Consider the following 27,866-nt stretch of genomic DNA (forward strand, 5'->3'; position numbering starts at 1 on the left):
CGGCGGCGGCGGCGCGGAGGGCTCGGACGGGGAGCCAGAGCTCGGCTGGACAGCGCGAGAGCAGGAGCCGCAGGAACTGCAGCTCCGCCAGCTTGGGCCGAGCCCGGAGATCCCGGCCTGGCTGGTCGGCGCCAGCCGCAGGTGGGAAGTGGTTGGGGCGGGCGGTGAGGGGCTCTCCCGGCTTGGGGCTGAGGCTGAGCCGCGGTGCCGTCTCCTCCCTCGGTTCCATAGATTGAGGCTGAGCATGGAGCTGTCCCCCCGCAGCCCTCCCGAGATGCTGGAGTCGGATTGCCCGTCACCCCTGGAGCTGAAGTCAGCCCCCAGCAAGAAGATGTGGATTAAGCTTCGCTCGCTGTGAGTCCCCGGCCGGGCGTAGGGGGAAGGGATCCTAGGGAGCCCGGAAGGGGGTGGGGGTGGGTGGGTAGCTGGAGCCGGGCTGGTGGATTCCCTCCGGCACACATGTTGGCAGGTGCGAGGAAATAAGCGGCCCTGACGCGCAGGGCCAGGCCACATGTGCAAAAGGCATGTGCGGAGCAAGTCGGCCGGTTGGAGAGGGTTTAGGAGTTGCAAAGCTAACGACGCGCCCGTGCCGGTGGACCCCCCGGGGGACACACGCAGCGCGGAGAGGCGGCGGCACGGGATGCGCCGTGTGGCAGGGCTGCAGACGGGCAGCTTTCGGGAGGTGCCAGGCTGACTCACACGTATCCGTGTGCAGGGTCGTGCAGATGTGAGAACACATGTGTGTGCATGAGGGTCCGTGGGACACACAGATGTGTGTAGAGTGATGGCACACAGCTGCAGATCTAGTGCATGGGGATACTTGTGCCAACCTGTGGGTCATATGGGTCTCCGTTGGGATTGGTGATTTCAGCCTCCTGCATCTTTCAGGGGGTGGGGATGGGGGGCGCCCCGTACCTGAGCCCCTCAGTTCTCTTGGGGCCTGGAAATCCACTGTGCACAGTAATGATGGGGGACCCAGCTGGGATCTGGAAGAGGGGGGTGGAGCCCCTACCTGGGAGCCCCCGGTGGTGGTGGTGGTGGTGGTGGTGGTGGTGGTGGTGAAGAAAAATTGACAGGGATAAGGTAACTGTCAAAACCTTTTTGTTGCTATATGATCTCCCAAGGATCTCCAAGCACATTTAGGCATCTTTTCTTGTTGTTGCAGGAGAAGGGCATGGGGGAGGATGGATAAACAGGGAAACAAGGGACTCAGGTGTCCCATACTCCGGTCCCAGGGGAGGGAAGCAACTTTTCTTTCTGTTCCTCAGAGGAGGAGAGGATTGGGTCAAAGACAGACCATGCACCATGTTTATCTCGCAGTCAGACGCCATCGGGTAATCTCCGCAGTCTGTTGATTCTTAATCAGAGAACAAGGGAAGGTGTCCTTCTCCCTGATATGACTCCCAATGGTCCCAGGAAAACGGCTGGAGATGTTTGGTGAGGAAATGCGGGAACCATAGCCCTGAAACCCAGTTCCTCCCCATTATCCTCAATAGTGAGCACTGAAGCTTTCCATTTACTGGGTTCTGGCAGCGGGAGAGACGGTGGTAGGAGATGGATGGATGCTAGTGATTGCTTTGTTTTTAAAATACTATATCTATGGTAATAAGATGACTCCTTGATATTGGGTGGGTCTGTCTGATTTATACTGTAGCTGCTCGGAGAGGGCTTAGGGAGAACTGAGGCACAGTGGGCAACAAGGCTTGGCATCCAAATGTGCTTCTCAGTTCCTCTCCTTTGCTGCCTCCAGCCAATGCAATTTGCTGGGCTCTATGAAGCGCAGCCTTGGAATGAGTTCTGGGATGAAGAAATGGAAAACCGGATTGAATTGATTTTTGTTGGGAGGAGCACTGGCTGATTTTTGACCAAAGACGGTGCTCTGTTAATGGTGACTAAGCCAGGGTTGGGGTGGGGGTGGGCAGGTAAGGAAGCGGTGGAAAGGCAAAGAAGGGACCTCATGGTTCATACATTAGAGAATTCAAGGTGTCCCAGGACGGCTTCCCCATAGTGCTTATAGCTCATCATGTACTTTCCTTGCCTCCTTTCCAGGTAATGAATGAGACCTGCAAGAGAGCGGGTTTTACCTGTTCACTGTCTCCCACACCTTTCTAACCCAAAGTCTTTCCTGGAAGAAAATTGCTCTTTCTTCCTTGACTATGAGAAGTGCTCACTGGTGAGAGAAGAGGATCCCCAGAGGAGGCACTGAAGTCCAGGGAAAGAAGGGAATAGAAGCAGCTGCCCCTACAGACTGCATTAGCTGAGATGTCCTTATGGGAGATCATGGTGGACAGGGATCGCTAGTCTTATTGATTGAATTATTCTGGTCTTCACTCCTGTCAGCAGTCTGGTTCTTAAGAGTGCTAGCTGCATGTCATAACTTATCCAGAAAAGCCCCGTTTTCATATTATCAGTCACCAGGAATAGATTCTTGATCTCCCTTTCTCAGAGCAGAGAAAGATTTTGATATCAAGGTAGATCCCGAGTTGATGGCTTATTGGATTTGGCCCTGTTTGAATATTGGGGAGGCTTGAATGTGGAAAGAGGGGGATGGACATGATTATCCCATGAGTGGGTTCTGAATAGAAATGAAGACATATGTATAAAGGCCTTGATTCCTCTACACAACATATCCTATCCCCTCAGCCCCCCAACTGTCCTTTCAGTTTCTTTTTTAAAAAATTATTTAATGTTTATTTGTTTTTGAGAGAGAGAGAGAGAGAGAGGAGAGAGAGAGAGAGAGAGCGCGCGCAGGGGAAGGGCAGAGAGAGAGGGAGACACAGAATCCAAAGCAGGTTCCAGGCTCTGAGCTGTCAGCATAGAGTCCAATGCCGGGCTCGAACTCGTGAACTGTGAGATCATGACCTGAGCTGAAGTCACTCCAAACCCTCAACCACCGACTGAGCCACCCAGGTGGCGCCCCATATCCTTTAAATTTCTAATATAGGACATCTAGAGGGAGTCCTCCATTCAGGGAGGCTGGGTCTGGTGTTTTTGCCTTGGGTTACAAAGCCCATACAAAGCCCATCAATGAATCTCATTGTGCAGGGCAGTTTCTTCTTGGGAAGGGCATCCAGGACTCCTGTTTCCCACAGTAGGACTCTGCCAAAGATTAACTTAAAATCTGGAAGCTATGAGCTGAAGTGTCTCTAGCTATGGGATTTCACCTCTACCTGGCAGGAAAATTTTCCTAACAGCGCAGACCCGTGAGGGGAGGCACAAGAGAGGCTGGGATAGACAGTCTGGAGATGATGGGTCGAGCAGGGTGAGTATCTCTAACCCTGAGTGAAGGATTTGACTGGACTGCCTACCCTTCTCTGAGACGAGAGGGCCTTGAGGAGTGTAGGGTAGGGTCAGTAGAAGGAGGTTTTCTGTGTATTTTGTGAATCAAGAAAATCTGTGAATAGAGATTGGTTGGCTTGCCATCCTTAGCTCATTCATTCATTCATTCATTCAACAACTATTAATTGAGTGCCTCCTGAGGGTCAGGTGACATGCTGGAGGCTGGGATATACTAGTGAACAAAGTAGACGGTCCCTGCTCCTATGGAGTTTGTAATCTGGAGTAAAGTGCAGTGGAGAGGGGATAAGGCACCCTGTTCCTCATTTTGCTACATCCATCCAAGTGGTAAAGCTCTACCACTCCAGTTTCTGCCTAAACTTTTCCTCTGAGGGGGCCTAGACACCAAGAAAAGCATAGAAATGAATTCTTTCTCTTTCTCCCAGGATAGTACAAGCATCACTTTCTTCTCTCTGTCCCAGTTTCTCCTGGAATTTTACAGACAGAACTTCCCTTTTCCTTTGGGATAGTATAAACAAAATCCCTTCCTCTTCTTTCTTCACATGGACTCAGGACTCCCCAGATCTAGGTGCTATGTCCTAAGCTGTGGTTCAAGGTCATTATGGCTGAGCTGGAACAAGGACCCAGCTGGGCATTAGTTTTGGTCTTCTTTGTTTCATCAGAGTCTAGTGTGGTACCTGAAACATAATAGGCACTCAATAAATGCCGTTAAATAAAAGGAATGAACAAATGAATTAATGAGTATATGTGTACATGTCACGGGGCTCAGTTCTGTCTCTGATTCTGTGGTGCGTGTGTTCCTGCGTGTGGGTGGAGGGGGGTGGGGTAGCAGAAATAGGGATGGAGGAAAAGGAGATGGTGTTGTGTTTTGAGAAGGCGATGTTTGAAAGGCGTGGGGTTTGAGGACCTCAGGACGGAGCCTGGAACTGAAGGAGTTGCAGAGAGGATACAGAAACGTTATTTGGGTGTGTGGATGAGATGTATGAGGATAAAACTGTAATGCCTGACATGGGTACATATGTGTCTGGGTGAAGGTTGTCGGGGGGGGCAGCTTGTGGAGTCAGACCTCCATGAGGATGCCTCTTTGTTTTCATATTTATAAATGGCATTTGTGATAATAAATATGTCGGGAAGGCATGCGCTTCCCTGAATACCCGAAATTGTCCTATGTATGAATGAGATGATGGTGATGATGATGATGAGTGTGTGTGTGTGTGTGTGTGTGTGTGTGTGTGTGTGTGTGTATGCGCGTGGGCATGTAGGTAATGGGATACTAAGTATGTGTGATCTTGTGTATGTGTCTGCGATACACTAACTTTTTTTTTTTTTTTTTTTTTTACAATACTGGGGAGATGAAAAGGGCAGTCGGAGGAAACTGAGGGACTGGACTGGGTGCCTCACTGAACGATTTATCCCCCCTTGTGTCCTCATTTTGTATGTGACCCACAGAGTGATCTTCAGTGGCTCTTACTGTTTTTGAAAGCTGTGCAGCCGTTCTCCTTTTTCTGCATATGGCTGTGGGGCTGCTGTGAAGATTGCAAGATAAACTGTGGCTCCCTGGATCTCTGGAGAAAAAGCCCCATTTCTCCCAGGCCCTGGCAGGGATGAGTTTTAGTGCCTCCCTCCTCAGATCAGCCCAAGTCCCTCTTTTATTTCCAACCACGGCAAAGGGAATCTCTCCTTCCTGGGTTTTCTAGCCCCCTGTCTCACCAATACCTCCCGTCTTTCCATTTCCTTCATCAGCTGTGTCTTGAGTGAGGCATCTCGATGGTAGAAGGTGAAAAACTCTTGCAGTAAGGGAAAGGGAGGTGCAGGGAAGGAGGACATCAATTTAGACCAAAGGAAGAACTTCACAAACCTCTGGTCGGAGCGGGTGGCTGGAGAGAACGAGCATGGCCGAGTGGTGGTGGTGGAAGAACATAGGGAATGGTGGGAGACTTGAGTTGGAGTTCATGTGCCCATGCCACCAGTTAGTAGCTGCATGACCTTGAAGTCACACGTAGTCCCTCTGATCTCAGTTCTTCATTTGATACCATCCACGTGAAGGTTTGTAGATGGCAAAGTCTGGAGTTCTTTCAGCATTGCAGAGCTTGCTGTGTGAAGAGGCAGGGGGAATGAATGGGTGACCGTTGGCTTGGATGGGGGGGAAAGCTAAAGATTCAAGAAGCAGGAATATGAATTACTTAATGGGTTGAAGTCCCGGTGTCTGGGACATCATTTGGAAGAGTCTTGATGAATGGTTGTCTGGAGGGTTGAGACAGGTGTCTGAGCTTAGACAGTAGAAGATGGAGTGGGGTTGCAGGCTGGCTGTCTTACAAAGGATATGGGACACCGAAGTCAAAAGAAAAGAGAAGGACTTAACTCCCATCACCCCTTTTCCCAGTGGGTCAAGCTAGAAGTGGATGGGCCAGTTGTAGTTCTAAGACATGGTGGGTGTGGGGAGCCCAGGCACTGCCACTGGCGAGTTCTGGGAGCATTGGAGAAACTCTTCTCTGGCATTTATCCTAAATTTCTAGGTCTTGTTGGGAGTGATATGATCAGGTATGCCACATCCTGTACTAGAGAATCTCTAAAGTCTCTCAGAACCCAAATATCACTTTGTTTGCCCAGAGGCCCCAGGAGGCCAGTTGGAAAGACCGAGAGAGGAAATTCTACAGTGGAGATTGCATTTGCCAGGAGGAAGGGGAGGATGGTGAGGTGTGATGTACCGGTACTGGAAGGCCAGGTGAGAGACCCAGCAGGAGAGAAGCCTAGACTTCTCTAGACCCCTTTCTACCTGCCCGCTGTCCAGGGAGCCCCTGAAGTCAATGAAGTGACTAGCTGTTTCCTATCTTCCCCTCTTTTTTTTTTGGCCGCTCCCATCTGAGTGGGATGGAGGAGCAGGGGACCTTGAAACAGATCTTTCCCTCTCTTGTGAGTCTTTAAAGGAATCGTCGAGGATTTGTTTCCGGCTCCTCTGCTCCCTCTGCTTTCCTCCTCTTTTATTTTTCTTGCATCCTTTCCTCTGTCCCTTCCCTCCTTTGTTCCTGTTTTTCTCTGCTGGGGTGCGTTTTGCTCTTCTCTCTTGTCCCACTTCCTCTCTCCCTATTCCCTTTGACCTGGCTTCTCTGGCCCTCAATTCTCCTACCCCTTTCTCACCTTGGCCAGGGGCCAGGCCATCCCTGGGGCCTCCCCCTCCTCTTCCCCCTCCCTGCCCCCAGGAGTGGTGGTGATAGTGCAGGGTGAGTTTGCTGCAGGCGCCCTTTGGGACCACGTTAGGAGTCCAGCCTCAACGGCTGTATTCTGCACCTTCCGCACCGCCTTTCTTTTGCCTTCTCAGTGACCTCATCCTCCTAGCCTCCCTGGGGAGGAAGCCAAGTAATTGCCTTTGGATCTCAGGGGGCTGATTTTCTCAGGTACGGAAGTTGAGTAGCTATTTTCCAACCCTCTTCTGGACTGAGAAAAAGGGACAAAACCAGGGCAGCAGGTGGGGTGCAGGGGAGACACCCAAGAGATGGGAAGTTGTTAGATAATGAGACCCTCCACTAGAGAGGAAGACTTAATGGTCCCCGGGAACTGGGAGAGCATCCTGGGGCTATTTAGTGGGGGCAAAGGGAAAAAAACGTGAAGGGAAAAAAACATTCATTGTTGTCCATTCAATGCCGAGAGGTCCCTAATGCAGGTGCTTTTGCCCCTTTGTCCTGAATATCCACCCCTCTGCCCCCCTTTATCCTGCAGTGGCTTCTCTCCCCTCAGCTCCTGCTGCATTTGTGTGAGTCTGAGAAGGAAACACCAGGTTAGGATTCGACTTCAGCATCTTAGACCTGGCAGGAGTCCACTGGGGGAGCCGTGATGAGGTTTTGGTGGAGAAGCAGGCTTGGTGGGAAAAGGGTAGGGTATATCCAGGGAGTGACCTGGGCGGGGGAAGGGGGCTGGGAGAAGAGCGAGAAAGGGGGTGCTTCAGGTGGTGCTGTTGGATACAGCCTGGGTCCTTGGTCAGCAGATTCCATAGCTGCAAAGAGAAGTCAGATTTGCAAATAATTACTGTGGCTGCAGTGGCGTGATTAGGCTGCCAGCTGCTGTTGGCACCATTTAGTTTTGGGAAGGGAGCTTAGCTTCCGGGGGGCTTAGTGATTTTTTTGGCAGGCAAGACCCGAGGGCTAGAGAAACGTCCCTTTCCTTCCTGTTCCTTGGCTTCCCTGCTCCCCTGTTTATCAGCTCTTCCACATCTAATGTGATTGGCTCTCTCCTCTAGGCCCACCTTGTTTGGAAACTTCTTGGGGCCTGAGCTGAATGAGCACACATCCCAACAGTGTCGCCAAGCTCCCTAAACGCGGACCATATCTACCAAACAGTAGCTTTAGAAATTCCAGTCTTGAAGAAATATTATAAATCAGATTGTACCAGACTCACCCTAAAGACTTCTGTGTCCTGGTTGTTCTCTTCCTTTCTGTTCCTTCTTGAAATGCCCAGAAGATTGACTGTTGTTTTGATTGCAGCAACATGGAATAAACAGAGATACACAGGAGAACTTCCTGGAAAGTTCATGGAGGTTAGAATGTGACATTCCTGTGATAAAGAAGAAAACCATCTCCCTCCTTTTACATCAGGGTAGGGATGAGTTGGGGAAGTGGTGAGCTACTCAGAAAGGATGAACTTGAACCAGGGAATCGAGACCCAGGCATCTTGTTTCCTGAGTGCCTCCAACCCAGGCACTGAATCTGAGAATCATAAAATGTTCAGAGGAGGGAGCGCCTGGGTGGCTCAGTCTGTTAAGTGTGGACTTTGCCTCAGGTCATGATCTCATAGTTCGCAAGTGCTGACAGCTCAGAGCCTGGAGCCTGCTTCAGATTCTGTCTCTCTCTCTCTCTCTCTCTCTCTCTGCCCCTCCTGTGCTTGTGCTCTCTCTCTCTCTCTCAAAAATAAATAAACATTAAAAATTTTTAAAAAATGTTCAGCAGAGGAAAGTGATGCCTAGAGATGGTTGGTAAGGTTGGGGGGCAGGGCTGGGACTAGGCTCCAATCTCGCTAGTCCACAGTTTTGTGCCACGCTGGAGTATCACACCTGCAGTCAGTCCCTTTCCAAGCTTCCAGCTCACTTTCCCATCCCAGGCCGCCTTCAACATCTGCTAGGCCCCCTGGACACAGGGCATCTGCTGGAACATCTGCTGGGATGTGGTTTGGAGGGCTGGTGGGGTGGTCCACATGGAGGTGGTTAATGAGCAGAATTAAACAATGCAGGGAGGGAGGGACAAGTGAGGCAGAGAGAAAGAGAGAGAGATCTTAAGGATTGGGTCCTGGGAGCCTCCTCGCTCATTAGCTAGCCTTCCTTGGACTGTATTGCCCACCCCTCCCAGTTCCTCCTTCTCTGAAGGGCTGAAGCCTCAGGGAGAGGTGACTCATTTGTGGGCTGGGCTGGGCTGGGAGCTGGGATATCTGGGGTCTTATTGGTCTGGGCTGAGGCTCAAGCTGTTTGGTTACCCTCTTCCTCATCTGATCTGAGCTGTTCTGGGCTTTTGCTAGGAACACCTGTTAGAAACGGCTTCTGGTCAGGAGGCAGAGGAGGAGTACTTTCAGACACAACATGGGTTGGGGCCAGCCCCTTCACCTCTGCTTCAGTGTTTCCCCAGACCCTCTTCTTCAGCATCTTTCAAATCTCTCTTCTTTCCCTCCCTGCCCCCTTAGTCCCCACTGCTCCTCCTCCTCCTCCTCTCCCTGCACTCTCTTGGTTTCTGTTCTTCTCCCACTCCCTGCCTCCCTCCACCACCCTCCCTCCACCCAGCTCCTCCGTCCAGTGCCTAGAGATCTCTTACTACCGCTGCCATGTCAACCTGAGGCCCACCGCCTCCCAGGATGGCACCCCAGCTCTGCCACCAGAGGGGCTATTTTTATCCCTAGAGCCACCCCCGCCGCCACCGTGCCCAGCCAGCTGCCAGAACTGAGGCTGCTTGTATAGCAATGGGGGAAGCCAGGGGAGTGAGGGGAGCAGCAGTGCTTGGGGAAGGTAGAGATCTGGTTGTTCTTGGTTGCTGGAGCGCTCTGCATTTTTGCCACTTTCTGCTTCTGACTGCCTCCTGGCCCCTGTGGACTCAGGAACCAGGGAGAAGCCCTAAACATCTGGAGTGGTGGTGGCAGGGTGACTGGGGCTTTTCCACACCAGGGGGCCTGGGTACAAGGGTGAGCATAGGAGGCTTTGTTCATGGAGGACTCCCCGTGAACGTTTGCTGAACAAATAACTAACTAAATAAAGCTCTGGGCTAAGGAATAATCTGTGACCTTCGTGTATCACTTTATAGCTTGCAAGGTGCTCTCATGCAATCTCATTTGATCCTTGTGTGAATTCTGTGAAGCACATATTACTTCCCCATTTTACAGACAACGAAAGGACCTCAGTGTGTCCTGCCCAAGGTCATACATGGTGACAAAGTCTAGGCAAAAGTCTCCTGATTTTAATTCATGTCCTCTTTCCATTGGATGTAGGTGATTTCTTTGGCTCTTTCAATTTCTGAGATTTTGGAGCCTTGACATCAGCCAGTTAATCCCTTCCCTGACCCTCCCCACCTCCACCCCTGCTCTCATCCACTCCCCCATCCCCACCCCCTCTCTTACACTCCTCTGACCAGAGGCAGGGTTTCCAGTTCTTGGTTTACCCCCTGTCCCAACTCCTATTCAGTGCAGGTGGGGAATGCTGGGAAAAGTCCTGGGAGGGAGGCGTTATGCTTGTGCTCCTTGCTATTTTTAAACTAAATTTAAGGACTAAAGGAAAGCCCATGCTGGACGCTGCTGGGGTCATCCTATCTATGCCCTGCCTTCCACGCAGGGAAGTCTCGTTAGCTCAGACAGAAGTGTGGGGTGTCTGTAGATGCGTAGGTGAGTGGATATGTGTGAAATTGTCCTCCCCAGGAAGGGGTGGTGGTTGGCCAATATCCTTCCTTATTAGGAACAGTTAATAATAATACCAGGCTGGGATGAGCAGGTATGGGATACATGCTGGGATGATGCAGCATGTATGTATGTGGGGTGAGGTGGTCAGCAGTCACTTGTCCCACCAGCTTTGGTTTTACTGAACAAGAGAGCAGAGGGAAAGAAACCTGCACCTTTCTGTGGGAGGGTTGAGGTTCGTGTGTACTTGATGTGGCAGGGCCTGGAGTTGGGGGTGGGGGGTGGGGGAGCTGCCCTGGCTTGGTGTTTGTTGGTTTTCCAGGCTGTGTGCAGCTGGCTACCACCTTCCTCCACTCCTAGCCCATCCATGTCCCTCCAAGCAAGCATGTCCACAGGCCAGGCCAGTGACTTGTCCCTAATCCCCTGGGTGTCAAGTTCTGGGTCTCTGACTTTGGGTCTAGTCCTTTTTTTCTCTAAAAAACACTCACCAGTGTGTGTGTGTGTGTGTGTGTGTGTGTGTGTGTGTGTGTGTGTGTTGGGAGAGCAGAGAGAATGAGATGGGCCCAGAGAGGGTTTCCTTTCTTCCAAAATCTGCAGCAGCCCCGCTTCATGGCTACCGGGACATACGCCAGGAAACAACTTGTAGATATTTAACCTCCATTCCTCTGTTGGTGTTGAAGCCCACTTCCACTGGTCCCAGTGCTCAGTGAGGCTGAGAAACAGCAGGTTCCCAAACTTCATTTGTTTATAATCCTTCAAGGCTTTGGCACAGTGACAAGGTATTTTAATTTCTCTCCGCTTTTTGGGGATAGAGCTGGCGGGGGGAAGACTTCCCGTCATAAAATCCTAGCTCTTGGTCTGTTTCTTCTCTTTTCCCTTTCTCCTGTCATACTCATCCCCACTAGTCCCCTTTCCTCATCTCCACATTATCCCCAGCTCTAAACCCTGGATTAAGAAGGCAGTCGCGCGGGACTCTTCCCTGGATGCGTTTGTCTTCACCCGGGGCTCTCCTCCTTGGCCCCGCCCGGCCCCTCAGCTGACCAATCGCGGCCCCGGTGCGCTTGTATCGGTGACGTCACCTCACAGCCAATCGGGAGGCGGGCTGGGGCTGTATGCGCACGTCCACTTCGCGCCGCAGAGGCCGGCTTCTGCCCCCCAACCTGAGCGAGAGCAAAGCCTGGAGGCGGAAGGGGTGGGGGGTAGGGGGGTGCCTGGTCCCAGGCCCGTCCTAGGCCGTCCCATCAATTCTCTTATCCCTCTGGGCTGGACTGGCCTCTCCCCAGTTCATTCACAGTTATCCCCCAGTACGCGTTTTCTAGATGAGACCACGGTGGGGGGTGAGGGGGGGCTGGGAGTGGGAAAGTAACTTGCCCAACCTCTTTGTTTCTATGAGCTAGTCCTCCCGACTTTCATTCACTGCTTGGGCGGGGCCTTCCCTCCCCCTTGAGCGGGTCTCTGGGTGAGGATTCCCCTGGTTCCTGGCTTCCGTAAGCCCCTCCCCTGTAGTTTCTGCTTCTCATGCTGTCTTGCTTCTGTCCTTTCAGGTGGGTTAAAGCTCATTTTGAAGAATGGCCCCGGAGGAAGACCCTGGGAGGGAGCTGAATCTGCTTTAGCCCCTCCAGGGGGCCCTTGCAGGGTCCCTTCCCCTCCCAGGGGCGGACTTCCTCTCCACAACAGGTTCAGGGTGGGTCCCTGGCCCTGTACCCTTAAGCCTTTTGCTAACCCCTTCTCCCCAAAGAGGAGCCCCACCTCCTCAGAACAAGGGGCTGGACTGTGCTATTTCTGTCCTTTCTGGGATTCTTCTGAGAACAGATTCTTGTTTTCGGTCTGATTCAGATGTGAAACTTTTCCCGTGGCCTCTCACCCAGTTGCTGTGGGCTGCTTCTCTGTCTCATCACTCCCTTCTTCCTCCCGTCAGGCCCCTCCTGTTCCCCTCCCCAAAGTTCTCTCTGGTCAGTCGCTCAGTTCTGCCGAGACCTGGAGGAGGAAGTTGGGCCCAAGAGGGAGTCATTCCCCTCAGGGGCCCTGGGGCCCTGGGGGCGGCATTTTGATAACTCTGAAGTAGGACACTTTGATTCCCATGGCAAACCCTGTTCCTGTGCAAAGGAGCCACCTCCAGGTCCCCATCCTCAGGTAGGCACCAGGGCTGAGAAGGGGAGAGGGGGGGAGGAGGAGAAGGAGGACAGGTTGCTGTGGGTCCACCACTAGTACTTTGGTGGAGGGGGAGGGATCAAGACTTGATGGCCCCCATATGTGGGGTGTGTGTGTGTGTGTGTGTGTGTGTGGCCTTCTCCCCCTTTTACACCATCTATCTTACCCTTCGCCTTATTCTCCTTCCATTTCCATCTCCCTTTTCTTTGTTTCTTTGTTTCTTTCCTTCTTCCTTTCTTTTGCTTCCTATTAACGGTGGCAGGTGACTTAGCAGTGCCTCCCCCCTTTCTCTCCTCACCCCAGCATCCTTAGGACCTCACATTCCTCTGAAATCTCCTCATCTGGTCTTAAGAACCCCAGAGGGAAATAGGATTCTTCTCCCAACTCCTAGCCCTTTGACCTGAGGCAGTCCTGTCCTAAGCGCCCACTCACAGTGATTTTTTTTAGGAGTGTGGTTGCTGGAAGTAATACAGGGGGCTTTGGAAAGGGCCAGATCATCAGCCATGATGATCCAAAGAAATGAAGTGCTGGGGAAGCTGAGCTCTTCTGGGGTGTTGGGATTGTTACTGCCCTGAGCCTTCCCTTTCAGCTGCCTAGAGCTGGGAGAGACTGGGGCTTCCCAGGGGTCAGGGTCTGAGACTTTTCCTGGGGTGCAGGGGCTGAAGGGAAAGGAGAAAGAAGCGGGTGTGGTGAAACAGGGCTAGGGGTGGAGGTGGAAGGATTGCTGGGGAAGCTTCCAGTTTTCCTTAGGCCGGGATGAGGACTGGACAGGGGTGAGCATCCTGTTGCGCAGGGAAAGGGACCCTTTCCTGGACTCTCTGAGGACCGAACCAGAGGGGGTGGAATGATACTGCCATAGGTGGAGAAGTGGGACTTCCTGCAGAATGCTGAGGTGAGGGCTGTGGGCAGGTCTGGGGAGATCCTAATTCCGCAACCCTGAAGGACTTTAGAACCAGAGAGGCCACTGCCAGGCTGGAAGGGTGGTGTGGGAGAGATAGAGGACTTCAGGAGGGTGACGTCCAGCACCTGGAGCCTTCTAGCTGCCCGAGTCCAGGTCCCCTTCTTGGACTCCCCATTTGTCAAATGTATTCTTTAATCTTTCTTTCCCTCCCTCCCCGTTCCTTCTGGTGTCTGGATCATGTCAGGTTCAGATTTCACCAGAAGCTATAAAAGAGCAAGATCTAGAGGGGGAGGCAGGAGGAACTTGGAGGCAAGGGTGTGTTAAAGCCAGCCACAACTTCATTCTTCTCTGCAGGCTCTCCATTAGAGTTTCAGAAGCCCTGCCTCAGAGATCTCCATCGTGAGCTCTGGCAGATAACTCTGCACCTGATTCCTCTGCCCCCTCTCCCTTTTGTTTATTGAACGAACATTCACTGAGCACGTACTGGGTGCTGCGCTGGGTATAGCAGCAGAATAAGCAAAGTCACTGTTCGCGTCGCTAAGGTGCTTACAGGCTGCTATGGGCCGACAGACACGAGCACTTCCTGGTGGTGCACTGAGGAGCCATGATGAAATGGGTTCCAGCCTCTCTCCACGCAAGTTACATGCTGGAGCTCCTTCTGCCCAACACCTTTGGTGTGCGGGGCACAGCTAGGCTCCAGTAGTGTGAGTCGTGGGCTTGCCCGCCTGACTGAGATTGACAAGTTGTGTGACCTTGGGCCAGTCACTTAACCTCCCTCATCAGGTGATTGTGTGGCCCACGAGAGGTTTGTCACTATGAAGGAGAGATCATGGCCATGTTCACTGCCCCATTTCCCCTGTTAGGGGGCTTCCTAATCACCAGCCTCCATCCAAACTAGACTCACCCTTCTCCACCCGGACTTGGGATGGAGAAGGCAGGTGCTTGTTGGATTCAAAGGCAACGGTGGGTGAGCTGGTTGGGGTGGGGCCAGCGTGATGCTGGTCAGTTCATTCCGATTCACATCACGTTTATAGAAACCCATCATTGTGTGTTAGGCCCTTCGCACACATTATTTCATTTAGTCCTCTTGTTGACAGCCCTTCACAGGTGGTTTATCATTATCTTCACTGTTTTACAGATGAAGGAAAAGAGGCTCTAAAAGAAAGGTTCTCAAACTTCTGTGTGCAGGAGAACCATCCTGGGTGTTTGTTAAACATGTTTGCAGATCCTTGGACCATGACCTCAGAAATCCTGGGTCAGTAGGTGTGCAGGGGGACCTAGAATCTCAATTTTTCACAAGTAGCCCAGGTGATTCTGATGCCAGTGGTCTGCAGGCCACATTTTGATAGCTCCTGATTGAGAATTAGTCAGTGACTTGCCCAAGGGCTCAGAGCCAAGAGGTGATAGATTTGAATCCAGGATTCCTGCCTCCCAGAACTCAGCCTCAGGTTTCTGCCTCGGAAATAGGGGTAGCGATTTCCTCCCAACTCCCTCCCTCCCTCTAGGCCCATTGTGAAGATAATATGAGATAATGTGGGAGAAATCACTTTTTAAAATGTAGAGCTGGCGGCACTGCTAACGATTATGCGAATACATGCAAATGAACACGCGTGGGCTTGGCTGTTCACTTTGGGAGCCTGTGCTGGGATGTTTCAAGAGGTGGGTCGAGAAAGGAAGTGGAAGAACTTTGGTGAGTTTAGTTTTGGGTTTTAAAAACGGCTGACCAAAGTGGAAGATGAGGGCTGGGGCGGGAATCCGGGAGAGAGATGAGTCCAGAGGCTTTTCTTTCTTCTTGGGTTGTGTGTCCCCAGATTTGAGGGTCCCTGGCCACAGGGACTGACCAGGAAAGGGAAGCCCTGGCTTGTGCCTGGGCTCCAAAGGCCCAGAGGCGGAGCGAACCTCTTTGTTCTGCGATCTCTGGGGTAGCAGTCTGGGAGAGGCTGGCTCAGTCCCCCTTCCCAGCTCATTGGCTGGAAAGCCTTTTATGTTGACTAGCCTCTATCCCACCTCCCTAATGAAGCCCTAGCTGGGGCAGCAGCTTTACTGAAGCTGGCTTCTTTCCTGCCATTTGCACATGCAGCAGGAAGGTCAGAAGTGGGGTTTGAAGATCATCCACTGAGGAAGCTGCCGCATCGTCCTCAACTGTTTTCTTCCTCCCTTTCCCCCTTTCCCTTCTGCCCCATTTGCATTCTGTCTTCATCAGGACTGCTGGCTCCTGAGGTGAGAGTTGGCCTGTGACTCTCCCTGTGGCTGGCTATTTCGGGCACCCCCTTTCCAAAGCTGCTGAGACCCCAGGATTCTGGAGCCGCTTCTGTTCAGGAGTACCATTGTTCTCCCTCCCCGGCATCCCTGGGAATTGATGCTAATTTCAGCCTCTGGTCCCTGACTCATTCTTTTCTCCTTCCTGACTCATAGGGTGACCTTGGGTTTCTGAAGCCCCTCTCAGTGGGGAAGTGTCATGGCCACCATTTCACCCCTGACCTTGGTTTTAGGCGAGGCAGGGCAGAGCTGGGGGAAAGAGTGAGAGGGGGATGTTTCTTTGCTTTCTTTAAAATCACCATCTAAAGTCAGAGTTTTGTTGGCTTTGTGGCTGCCTGGGCTGGACTCGCTGGACTTCTAAGAAGTCTCCCACTTAATCACTGACCCCCAGCACTCGTGGGTGCAAAAGATGAGGGATTGTACCTTCAGGCAAAGCATCCCGTGAGACCAATGACCTCACTCCCACCACTCTGGCTCTGGGGGAAGCTGCTGTGGGGCAGAGGTTGGGGATGGGCACAGTCACACATTGCCAATGCTTCTCTTTGGCACAGCATTGGGGAGGCAGGGGTTAATCCTGCTTTGTCCGGGTTGATGGATTCAGGAATCATAATCCATTAGCTCTGCCTGGATGGAGTGAGGCCAGGCGAAAGCATTCAGATTGGTCTTTGTTCTGTGTCTTCGCCATCCCTGACAGGGACGGAGGGGTTGTGGACATGTACCCCCCTCCTTGCCATGACCAAGGGACATAATGGAAGAATCTCGGGGGCTCTTTTGCTTGCTGTTGACCCCACAGCTCACTCTTCTGGGGGAAATTGGAAATCTCAGCTCTTGGTTATCCAGGCTACGAAACAGATCATCCCCAAAACATTGCCCCAGGGGCTTGTACCTGCCTAATGGTGCTGCGCCCGGGGCAGTCTGAGCCAGAGTTTTCAGGAAACAGTGACTGAAGGGAGGTGTTGAGAGGTCAGAGATAGGTGGGGATGGTGGGGCCAGAAAAAAGCCCAGGATGAAACTTTGGGGGTAGATAAATTTAATATGGGCAGTGGCAATAGCCTGGGATGAGAGACACTAGCTATGATACTTACTGTTAGAAAGAGTAATGATCTGTGGAAGACTGAGGCCGGGTCTGTAACATGCACCCCATCAGAGGGTGTTGTGTTACCACGACAAGGTAGCAGCAGCGTCTGACCGGGCTCTGCGTACCCACCCCCCACAGGCTGCGCTACATGGTGAAGCAGTTGGAGAATGGGGAAGTAAACATCGAGGAACTGAAGAAAAACCTGGAGTACACAGCTTCTCTCCTGGAGGCCGTCTATATAGACGAGACACGGTGAGAGAGCTGCACACACAGGAAGATCCCAGACAGGCACAGTGATCCAGGGTTGGGAGTAAGACAGAAAGCTGGTGACAGACACACGTGCCAGGGCCGGAGCAGGATGGGAGAGCAGAACTGTAGATAGAGATGTCATAGAGGTAAAGAAGCAGAGGAACAGATAGGGAGTAACAGAGGTAGAGACAGACACAGGTACCAAGGAGAGAAGACCTTCCCAGCTGCAAGGGACCTTGAAGCTCATGTGGTCCTAACCTTCTTGCCTGGCGGGTGGGGGAGGAATCCCTCTAGACCTGTGCTGCCCAGGATGGGAGCCACTGGTCACAGGTGGCTGTTGAGCTCAAGTATGAATTGAGCCGTGTGTGTATATGTAAAATGCACGCTGGTTTTCAAAGAGTGAGAAAAAGGATTGTAAAATATCTCAATATACTTGTTGACTTCACATCGAAATGCTAATATTTTGGGTGTATTCGGTTAAAGAAACCTTATCATTAAAATGAGTTTCACCTGGTTCTTTTTACTTTTTTATTTTATTTTATTTATTAATTTTTTTTGATGTTTATTTATTTTTGAGAGAGAGAGAGAGGCAGACCTAGAGGGAGACACAGAAACCGAAGCAGGCTCCAGGCTCTGGGCTGCCTGCCAGCACAGAGCCCAACATGGGGCTTGAACTGACGAACTGGGGGATCGTGACCTGAGCCAAAGTCCAGCACCTAACCGACTGAGCCACCCAGGCACCCCTCTTTTTACTTTTTTAATATGGCTACTAAGCAATTTCAAATTACTTATGTGTGGCTTGCATTTTATTTCTGTTGGACAGTGCTGCCGGTCTCCAGGCTCCCTGACAAGGCGGTACCCGGTCCATTTTCTGCTTGAGCACTTTGCAGAGTTGGGAGGCTCACTACCTCACATAGTGAGCTGTTTCATTATTGGAGGCATCGGATAGAAAGAGACAGACATTTGAAAAATGTAGTGAGAGAGCACTCCTGAGTGGCTCAGTCGGTTAAGCGGTAAGCCTCTGACTTTGGCTCAGGTCACGATCTCACGGTTCGGTTTGTGAGTTCGAGCCCCGCCCCGCGGCAGGCTCAGTGCTGACACCTCGGAGCCTAGAGCCCGGTTCGGATTCCGCGTCTCCCTCTGCCTGCCCCTCCGCCGCCGCTTGCACTTTGCCTCTTTCCCTGTCTCAAAAATAAATAAACGTTAAAAAAAAAAAATGTAGTGAGAGAAAGGCAAGGGAGGGTCAGAGAAGGGAGCGAGGAGAGTTGCTGAGCGGTGGGGTGTGGCTGGACCCAGCGTCTCTAGGTTGTGGAAGCACCCGCTGTCTTTGTTCTGTGACTCCCCCTCCGGGGCCTCAGGCAAATCTTGGACACGGAGGACGAGCTGCAGGAGCTGCGGTCGGATGCTGTGCCTTCGGAGGTGCGGGACTGGCTAGCCTCCACCTTCACGCAGCAGGCCCGGGCCAAAGGCCGCCGCGCGGAGGAGAAGCCCAAGTTCCGCAGCATCGTGCACGCCGTGCAGGCCGGCATCTTTGTGGAACGGTGAGGCCCGCCCGTGCCCAGCCTCCCTCTGCCTCTAGATGTGACCCTGTCCCCCAGACACCCAGGGCTTCCGGGGCCTCTACCGGACCGCCAGCGTGGCCCCCCTGCGCCCAGCGCGCAGCCTCACAGCCTGCCCCACTCAGACCCCACTTCCCAAACCTTCTTACCTGCGCTTCTTTTCATCATTTGCCCTTAGGATGTTCCGGAGAACGTATACCTCTGTGGGCCCCACCTATTCCACTGTGGTCCTCAACTGTCTCAAGGTGACCCCCCTGGGTTTTTGGGAAAGAGGAAGAAGGGTGGGGAATGGAATGCTCATTGGGACTTTCTGACTCTTCATGGGGTGATTTTTGCTTTCCCTTTTAACTGCCATTCCCATGCTCCTCAAAACGACATGTTGCCCACTCCAGAGGCAAACTCCTACGTTTTTGTCCCCTCTGTACTGAGAGATGTGTTGAGAAGAAGGAGGCCCTGCTTTACCACGTCTTTGTCTTCCTGCTTCCCAAGCCTCTGTAAACATTGGGAAGTCCTCCTTGAAGTCTAATTGTAACCCTTGCGGAGGCTGGGAAGCTCCCCTGGGAGTCTCCCTGCCTAGTCTGTTGTTTCCACAGAACCTGGACCTCTGGTGCTTTGACGTCTTCTCCTTGAACCGGGCAGCAGATGACCACGCCCTGAGGACCATTGTTTTTGAGTTACTGACTCGGCATAACCTCATCAGCCGCTTTAAGGTTGGGTAGCATCGGACCCCTCTTCCTGGGCAGGGTTCTCGGCTCCCATCACTCCTATTCTAGAAGATTCCCAACAAGCAGGTCCCACAGGCTCCCTCACTCAGTCTCACCATCAGGGAAGTGTCCCTGTGCCCACCCGCGCAGCCTCTCTTTCACTTGCTCCATCCTGAGCTTCTGACTTCATTTATTGTTTTCGAGGAGAAGATTCTAGGTCTGCAACCTTCCAGCCTAGGGTTCTGCTCTCTCCCGCTTTGCTTCTTTCTCATAACTTGTCCTCTCCAGGCTGGCCCGAGGTTCAGCTCCCTGTGTCAGCCACCCTGCCTCCTGCCTGTGGACACCCTAGGCCTAGAGTCCAGATGCTGTCAGCCTGTGCCCTTGGGACTAGAGTCTCTCCATTTGTTTCCTGGCCACTCCTTCCCTTCCCCCTCAACTCTAGTCTCTGGCCAGGGAGTTTTATGGAGAGGATCAACTCTTGGCGAGGCTGGGTGGGGCTGTCTGAGGGGAGGGAGGGTGTGTGAACTCCGTTTGTTCTTCAGCTTGGCTGACCATAAAGAATACGGGATTAAAGTCCTCTCCTGATTCTGTGCCAGGGGAGAGTGTCTTTGGGGAATAGGGGCTGGAAAAAAACCACTTCCATGTGGAAAAACCACACTTGGAGGGTAAAGGGGTTGAAGGGTCACATTGGGAATATTTGGCCAGCGCTTAGGTGGGGGTGGGCCTAGATGTTAGAGCAGAGGAAAACATGAATGTTCTGAGGGGGCCAGGCTGGGGACAAAGGGGTCTAGTTGGAGGGGCCTTTCTCGGAGGGCTTTGGAAGATCGTCCAACCGTCCTCTGCCTCTGCTCACTGTTATGCGCCTTTGGTGCGTGTGAGCCTTTCCTTGACCCTTGACTCCTCGTTTTACAACAACTCTCAAGAAGGTTTCCAGAACTTTCCTGAGATGCTCAGTTGAGATTTTCCTCGGTGCCTTCCTGAGGCCAGTCCTTCTGCAGCCTCATTTTCTTCCTTCCAATCCTGCCTTCTCCAGGCCAGAGAACAGCAGGGTCTTCCTTTTCCTAAGCTTTTTCCCAGCTCCTGTTTCTCCAAACTGGCTCTCAGACATACTCCAGACACCAGGTTCTCCTAAACTTTGCTTCCTTGCCTGGAAGGACTGGTTTTGAGGGACCCCGAGAATAACTGCATCAGGTTGGGTTTGGCCCAGCCCCAGTCCACTGTGCACCACGGCAATTAGAGAGAGAGGGGCACTTCCTGCTTTAGTGTTCACTCAGGGCAGAGATTCCAGTTGGAGCCGCCCTTGTCAGGCTCCACATTCCCTTCCTGGGCACCCAGCCCCTCCCCTGCGTCCCTTCCCTTCCCTCCAGGGACACCATGGCAACGCAGAAGCAAGGGCAGTTGTCATGGAAACGGTCCTTTAAAATTCCCTGAATTTGGGGCACAGCCCTCCGGGGTGGGGGTGGGAGATGTTAGGGTCTGACTGATTAGTGGTGCATCTTCTACGTCTCCTCACTATTGCTCACCTCTACAGAAGCCTGCCCCAGTCTTGAACCTCACTCTCCTCACAGCCTCAGCAGATCCAGGGAGACTGGTGCAGACACCAGCCCTGCCCTCTGGGAGCCTTGAGCCTTTGAAGGAGGCAGGCATGCTCCAAGGGCATATACAGAGACAACTCACAATAGCTGGACAGAGCTCTGGCTCCCGGTGCTTGAGTGTGTGTGTGTGTGTGTGTGTGTGTGGGTGGGTGGGTGGGTGTGTCTGGAAGGGTCATCTTATTTTTTCCCCTGAACCTCTCTCCTTGGTCTCAGATTGGGGATGAGATGGGGTGGTTGGAAGATAGGAGGGAAGTTTTCTTTTCTTAAAAATCCCCAGGGAAATAATAATAATTACAGCTACTCTTTAGAGAGCACTTACTAAGTGCCTTGTACTTATCTCATTAAATTCAAGGTAGGTGGTATTATCTTCATTCTGCAATGAAGTATCGGAGGCATGTGGCTTACCCAAGGTCACAGGGCCAGCAGGCGGTGGAGGTGGGGTGTGAGCCCAGGTTCACCTGACTGCCGAGCTTGTGCTTTCTCCCTGGGCCCCACTGCCTCCTGTAGACAGGCGGCATTGCTGATGTCAGTCCTCGGCTGCGGGCCATTCCTGCAGATCCTCGATTTTCTCCTTCCCACTGCAGATTCCCACTGTGTTTTTGATGACTTTCTTGGATGCTTTGGAGACAGGCTATGGGAAGTACAAGAACCCTTACCACAACCAGATCCATGCAGCAGATGTTACCCAGACAGTCCATTGCTTCTTGCTCCGCACAGGGATGGTGGTAGGTGCCCAGGAGATCATTCTTCCGTGGTTTAGAGTCTTCCGGCTGCAGAACTGGGAAGTCCAGGCTGTACTCCCATTTCCCTTTCTGTCTCTTTGGTTCCTTGCCTTTAGTATCTCAAAGTCTTTACAAAGTCAAATTGGACTTCACTCAATTCTAGAGAATTCCTGGGTGGACCATAACTTCATGGGCAATGCTGGGGATGTGTGCTGGGATGCAGTGGGAGTGTTGCATGGTGGGGTAAGGGAGGGCATTCCACCATTCTGGGAGCTGAGAAACCTGCCGTCTTAGCCTAAGAGCTGCCCTCGAAGAATGGAAGGGATGGGCTGAGTGGTATAGCCTGGTGTGGAGGTCTTTGGGCAGTGAAGGGCAGGGGTCAGACCCCTCTCATCCTGTCCCTTTCTCCCAGCACTGCCTGTCCGAGATCGAGGTCTTAGCCATCGTCTTTGCTGCAGCCATCCATGACTATGAGCACACAGGCACGACCAACAGCTTCCACATCCAGACCAAGTGAGGGGTGCAGATGTGGCAGGGGCAGGAGGGGCCAAGTGGGGGTGGGGGCGGTCACCGGAGTCACCACCTATAGGGAGCTGGGCCTGATGACCCTTGGCTTTGCAGGTCAGAATGTGCCATCTTGTACAATGATCGCTCCGTGCTGGAGAATCACCACATCAGCTCTGTCTTCCGAATGATGCAGGATGATGAGATGAACATTTTCATCAACCTCACCAAGGATGAGTTTGTGTGAGCCGAAGGCGGGAGTGGCCATCCCAGAGAGACCCCTCACCAACCCTGTCTTCCTCCTTCCTGGCCCTCCTGCCTCTGGGTGCTGTAGGGGCTGATCGCTTTTCTGCTTCTGTCCATCCAGAGAGCTACGGGCCCTGGTCATCGAGATGGTGTTGGCCACAGACATGTCCTGCCATTTCCAGCAAGTGAAGTGCATGAAGACGGCCTTGCAGCAGCTGGAGAGGTGACATCTGGTGGGGGTGTGACCGGGACTCGGCCAGAGTGGGGGCTGTGTGAAATGGGGACACGTATGTGGGCAATTGGGGTGCCAGGTCTTTACCTGGATGTAGGAACTCTCCTGGTCCCAGGTATCTGAGTCTATCTCTGTGGCCCTGTGTGTGTGTGTGTGTGTGTGTGTGTGTGTGCGTGTGCGTGTGCGTGCGTGTGTGTGTGTGTGTGTGTGTGCGCGCGTGTGCGTGCGTGTGTGTGTGTGTGTGTGTGTGTGTGAGTGACACGTGTGTGTCCACGGCCCTGGGTTTATGTACAGCCCAGGCTGTCGGTCTCCTGGAGAGCATTTTGGGCCAGGAGTCTGAAATGAACGTTACAGCCCCTGCAGGACAGCCTTTCCCTGGAACGTTGGCAAAATCAGGCAACCTTTCTGGACTCGCTTTCTTCTCTGTGCAGTGTGAGAGTGACAGGCTTCCCTGCAACGGCTTACAGCCAGTTCCTCTGCTAATAGGGCTATTGAGAGAATCATTCGAGGTTAAAGAAAAACAGCACAGAACAAATGCCGTGATTGCTGAATGTTGCTTAAAAGTGGGTGGGAGTCTATAAATGCGTTTAAGAGAACAGACTGTATGTGTGTGTGTCCTGAAGGTGTGTCCCGTACGGCGTCTCTGCGTGGGACAGTGTGCAGTGTGGCATTGTCGGGGAATAATAATATAACAGTAATAATAATAATAATAATTGTTACTAATGTTATTATAGATAATAACTACTCAGCACTTACCACGTGCCAGACACTCTACTAAATGCCTGTATGTTGTGTGTCATTTAATTCTCAGAACTACCCTGTGGGGCGGACTCTGTTACTATTTCCAGGTAGCCTTGAGGAAAGTGAAATATGGAGATTTTTAAGTAACTTGCTCTGTGTCTCACAGCTAGGGAGTGGTAGGTGGAGTGGGGATTCGAACCCAGGGCCTCTGGTTCCAAGAGCTCGGGCTGCTTCCTATACGTATAGGAGCGTGTCCGCGTGTGCGTATGTACCTGTGTGTGTGCGTGCGCATGCGTGTCATCTCAGAGACCAGTTGAAGTTGCCCACAAGGATCCAAGGACATGCATGTGATGGGAAGTTAGGAATGGTCCAGGTTTCCTTATCCTAAAAGATTGGTCTCCCTTCGCTTGCCACCTGCCCTGACCAGGATTGACAAGTCCAAGGCCCTGTCTCTCCTGCTCCACGCTGCTGACATCAGCCACCCAACCAAGCAGTGGTCAGTCCACAGCCGCTGGACCAAGGCCCTCATGGAGGAATTCTTCCGCCAGGTAGCATGGCGTCTTCACCCACCCCTGCCCTTCTCTCCTCTTTGTTCTCCAGGTTCGCACTCCACCTCCAGATCTTCGTGCAGCTACCTACAACTTCTGACTTGATCTCAAACCCCTGGGATCAGATGTCATTTTCCCAGAAGCTTAACTAGTTGCATTCCCCTTGCGTCTCATCCATTTCCAGGCCAGAGGCGCTGAAATTCCTCTTCTCCCACAACTCCCAAACTCCCCCAGCCTCACCCTGGATCTGGTAGTCTGAGGCACCCCCTCCAGCTTTCCCTGCCCTGTCTTCTCCCCAGGGTGACAAGGAGGCAGAGCTGGGCCTGCCCTTCTCTCCACTTTGCGATCGCACGTCCACTCTGGTGGCGCAGTCCCAGATTGGTGAGTGTCCTTTCCTATAGGGAGGAGAGTACCGGGAAGGGGAGAGGATGCCTTCTCGGCCTGGCCCAGGGTTGCTCCAAGTTGCCATCCCTCAAAACCAGTCTTCCTATCGAGTAAGCCTGTGCTAGAGCACGGGGTCCCGGGTGAAAGGCCTGGGGGTGCAAAGGCAGGGTCAGAAAGGCATTATTCCAAAGGCTGCCCCCACTGGGAACTCCTCAGCCCCGGGTTACCCCATTTTCCACGCAGCAGGGGGTGCCAGCCACACAGGCCCCCGTCCTCTGCCCAGCCCTCCAGGTGAGGCCTCTCCATCCTGCTCCCCCTTCCCTGCAGGCTTCATTGACTTCATCGTGGAGCCCACCTTCTCTGTGCTGACCGATGTGGCTGAGAAGAGCGTCCAACCCCTGGCGGATGACGACTCCAAATCTAAAAACCAGCCCAGGTGAGGGATGCTGGGGTAGCCGGGTCTCCTGCTTCTGGGAGAGGCAAGAGGGACTCACAGAGAGCCCAGGGAGGAGGTACAGCCATGGTGAGGCCGGCGGAGAAGCAGGCTACTCAAAACTTGGGAGTCTCTGATGTGTGTCACACACAGGGTGAAAGGATGAGACCAGAAGGGTGTGACCCGCACCTGTGGTCCCCTCCACCAATTTTTGTTTCTTCCATTAGCTCTGTCTCTCTTGCCTCTCTGCTAATCTTGTTTTTTTTTTTTTTTTTTAAAGTTTTTTTTTTTTTTTTCAACGTTTATTTATTTTTGGGACAGAGAGAGACAGAGCATGAACGGGGGAGGGGCAGAGAGAGAGGGAGACACAGAATTGGAAACTGGCTCCAGGCTCCGAGCCATCAGCCCAGAGCCTGACGCGGGGCTCGAACTCACGGACCGCGAGATCGTGACCTGGCTGAAGTCGGACGCTTAACCGACTGCGCCATCCAGGCACCCCGTCTGCTAATCTTGTTTTTATTTTCCTTCTAGTAGGAGGGAAGGTGTGGAGAGGGAGGGGTGAAATTGAGTGAAGAGGGCCAGGGACTTGGGGGTACCTAGCAGAGGGAAAGGGAGAGAAGGATAAGTCTCCTTAAGCCTCCTCCTGGTCTTCCTTCCCCTCCACTCTGAGGGCTGGTGAAGGCAGCTCTGGAGTGGGTCGGGTCTCACCTCTCGAGCTGGGGGGCCTGCTTTAGCTTCCAGTGGCGCCAGCCTTCTCTGGATGTGGAAGTGGGAGACCCCAACCCTGATGTGGTCAGCTTCCGCTCTACCTGGACCAAATACATTCAGGAGAACAAGCAGAAATGGAAGGAACGGGCAGCAAGTGGTGGGTACCGTTGGAAGCGGGGATGAGGCCTTGTGGGGAGGGTGGCTGATGGAGCAGTAGCAGGACCATTTTCCTTAAGCCCTGGAGCGTCCCTTTGTGTGACTCCCAGAATTGAGGATGAGCTAATCAGACTAAAGTTAGATCCCAGGAAAGACTGTTGAGCTGACTGGCCTGGATCATTCTAGAACGGGGACAGGAGAGAAGATAGAACAGCCATATTCCACAACCCGAGGGACTCCATGCATATTGTGGTCTGCAAATGGTGCCCCGTTAGATTTGGGTAACTTGGTGGCCTTGGCTGGGAAGTCTCTTCCTTTATGGGTGAATTGAGGGTTGTGAATGTTAGCACGGCTGGAGGGGCTCTCCCTAAGTTGGCATGGGTTGAGTATAGTTCATCTTGAAGGTGGAAGGATGCATGAGAATCCTTTACTTTTCTCTACATACTTCTTGGGTTCTGGGGAAAAATATTTCTTGGTCTGGTCCTGACTTCCTAAATGTCCCCTGCAGGTATCACCAACCAGATGTCCATTGACGAACTGTCCCCCTGTGAGGAAGACACCCTGCCCTCCCCTGCTGAAGATGAACACAACCAGAACGGGAATCTGGACTAGTCTGGGACTGGCCCGGGTGAGCCTGTGTGGTGAAGTGGGGAGGGTCTGGAGATTCTGTAGGGAGTAGGGAGAGCTGGGCGTCCGACAAGGCATCTTAGAAGGGTCATCTCTGGGGTTCAGTGGATGTGAAGTTCTCCCTCACTCTTCCCCGGGGAGGAAAATGGAGGAAGTGGACACAGAACTGAGCCAGGGTGTGAGTGGGAAGCAAGGAATTTTTCCCACCCCCTCTGTCCACTCCCTGCAGGAAGGAAGGAGGAAGCTCCTCAGAACAGGGAGGGCCTGAGCAGCCAGCCTCCGTAGCACCTTTGAGAGGGTTCGGGAACAGGGCCCAGTCAGGGCGCAAGATTCTGTGAGGTCGAAAACCATTCCCAACACCACACCCTTGGCTGGGCACCCTGTGCAAGGTGGTTTGGGCACAACTGTATATGGGACTGAGTGGGGGGACCTGGAGGTGAGTCAGGCTGGAGATAAGGCAAAGAGCTGAGCACTGAGACCTCTCCCTCTTTCCCAGGTCCTCAGTGAGTCCAAAGTGTTCGATGTCATCAGCACCATCCATCGGGACCGGCTCCCCCATCTGCTCCAAGGGAGCACGGAGGTTGAGGAACAGACAACCCACCCGAAGGCCAAATGCCAGAGATTGTGGGGTTGGGGGAAGGGCCCCTCCCCACCCGACACCCATTGGGGCACACTTCAATTTCCCAGCAGCAAGACTGGGGAACTTTAGGGTCCCAATGGTCACTGTGCCCATCCCCCTGCCTCTGGACTTGCCCCACCCCCTCTGTGGCCAGATGGCAGGCTGGGGGAGGGGAGCTTGGGAGGCTTCCCAGGGCCCAGAGGGGAGGGTCAGAGATGCCAGCCCCCAGGCCCTCCCCCATCCTTTTTGCCTCCAAGTTTCTAAGCAATACATTTTGGGGGGTTCCCTCAGCCCCCCCCAGATCTTAGCTGGCGGGTCTGGGTCCCCCTTTTCCTCCCCTGGGAGGGGCTGGAATAGGATAGAAAGCTGGGGTTTTTCAGAGCCCTATGTGTGAAGAGGGGAGTGGGCTCCTTCAGGGCATTTACCTTTCTAGGGCCTGCGAATGGGGGGGGATATCCTCTTTACCCCAGACCTATACTGCTTCAGCGCCATCCTCAGCCCCCCCCCCCCCCCATCCCAATCTTCCTTCCCTCCCATTCTGAAATGTTGCCTGGGGGAAAAGACGAGGCCTTCCCTCGGGTCCTCAAGAACTTGGGATTGGTCTAGGCCCTTGGGGCTTATCACTTACCTACCCTGGCTGTCCTGAGCCCTTTGCCTCCTTCCCCTCCCCTGGGGCCAGGAGGCTCCCATCCGACCAATGTCTGTAAAGTGCTTTGAGGTCTCCCCAGCAAAGCACCTTCAGGATGCATCTTAGGAGCACCGGCAGGAGAGACCAGCTGGGTTGGGGTCAAGGGTGCACGGGGAGGGTGACGTAGAATCCAGTAATCCTGCACTGCTAACAGAGAGGGTCCCTCCCCTCCCTCCCCCTTCCAGCACCTGCCCAGCTGCAGACACCAAGAGGCCCCTCCCCCGGGACAAGTGGAGGGTGGTGGGTCGAAGGAAGATGGGAGGGACTCAGGGCTGCTGCCGGGTGTCCCCTGAAGACAGCCCAGCCAGGCCCTGTGCCCCTTCCTCTCCTCAGGCTCCTTGAGCTGCCTTGTCCCAGGAAAGGTCCAAGTCCAGGTGACTGCCCTCCTCCTTTCTTGTAAATACCAACCATGCATTTGTACAGTGGGCCCTGTTTGTGTGAAGTCCATATCCATGGTCTCTCAGACCTGCCACCCTGACACTTGTCCCTCCTACCCCACCCCGAGTGGGGCAGAGACGCATGTGACTCACCCCTGCCCTGGGTCTCCCAGAACCCTGCTATAGCCAGAGATCAATAAAGAAGGGAGACCAGGCCTGGATGTGTT

The 27,866-nt window shown here is 53.1% G+C and overlaps 1 protein-coding gene across 4 annotated transcripts; it reads left to right on the plus strand.

Moving 5' to 3' along the window:
- On the plus strand, window positions 1-27,854 carry PDE1B (phosphodiesterase 1B). Of its 4 annotated transcripts, XM_047865413.1 has the most exons (16): window positions 1-141; window positions 232-354; window positions 16,686-16,799; window positions 18,155-18,337; window positions 18,534-18,600; window positions 18,949-19,065; window positions 21,239-21,379; window positions 21,789-21,889; window positions 21,998-22,123; window positions 22,248-22,349; window positions 23,527-23,647; window positions 23,947-24,028; window positions 24,359-24,467; window positions 25,199-25,329; window positions 25,837-25,956; window positions 26,452-27,854. In XM_047865413.1, exons 2-15 carry the CDS (start codon window positions 245-247, stop codon window positions 25,938-25,940), a joined length of 1,608 nt encoding a protein of 535 aa, XP_047721369.1. In that variant the 5' UTR covers window positions 1-141; window positions 232-244; the 3' UTR covers window positions 25,941-25,956; window positions 26,452-27,854. The 4 variants fall into 4 exon arrangements, with proteins under 4 accessions (XP_047721369.1, XP_047721370.1, XP_047721371.1 ...); XM_047865414.1 differs by lacking the exons at window positions 1-141; window positions 232-354 and adding an exon at window positions 11,515-12,291; XM_047865415.1 differs by lacking the exons at window positions 1-141; window positions 232-354 and having other exon boundaries at window positions 16,680-16,799; window positions 18,093-18,337.
- The last annotated feature ends 12 nt before the right edge of the window (window positions 27,855-27,866 follow it).

The sequence above is a fragment of the Prionailurus viverrinus genome, chromosome B4 (assembly GCF_022837055.1).
Source record: "Prionailurus viverrinus isolate Anna chromosome B4, UM_Priviv_1.0, whole genome shotgun sequence".
Lineage (NCBI taxonomy): Eukaryota > Metazoa > Chordata > Mammalia > Carnivora > Felidae > Prionailurus > Prionailurus viverrinus.

Coding starts and splice junctions, on each gene's coding strand:
- PDE1B (XM_047865413.1), top strand. CDS start 245: ATGGAGCTGTCCCCCCGCAGCCCTCCCGAGATGCTGGAGTCGGATTGC. Junction 22,124..22,247: donor CTCACCAAGGATGAGTTTGT/GTGAGCCGAAGG, acceptor CTGTCCATCCAG/AGAGCTACGGGCCCTGGTCA. Junction 25,330..25,836: donor GAAGGAACGGGCAGCAAGTG/GTGGGTACCGTT, acceptor TGTCCCCTGCAG/GTATCACCAACCAGATGTCC.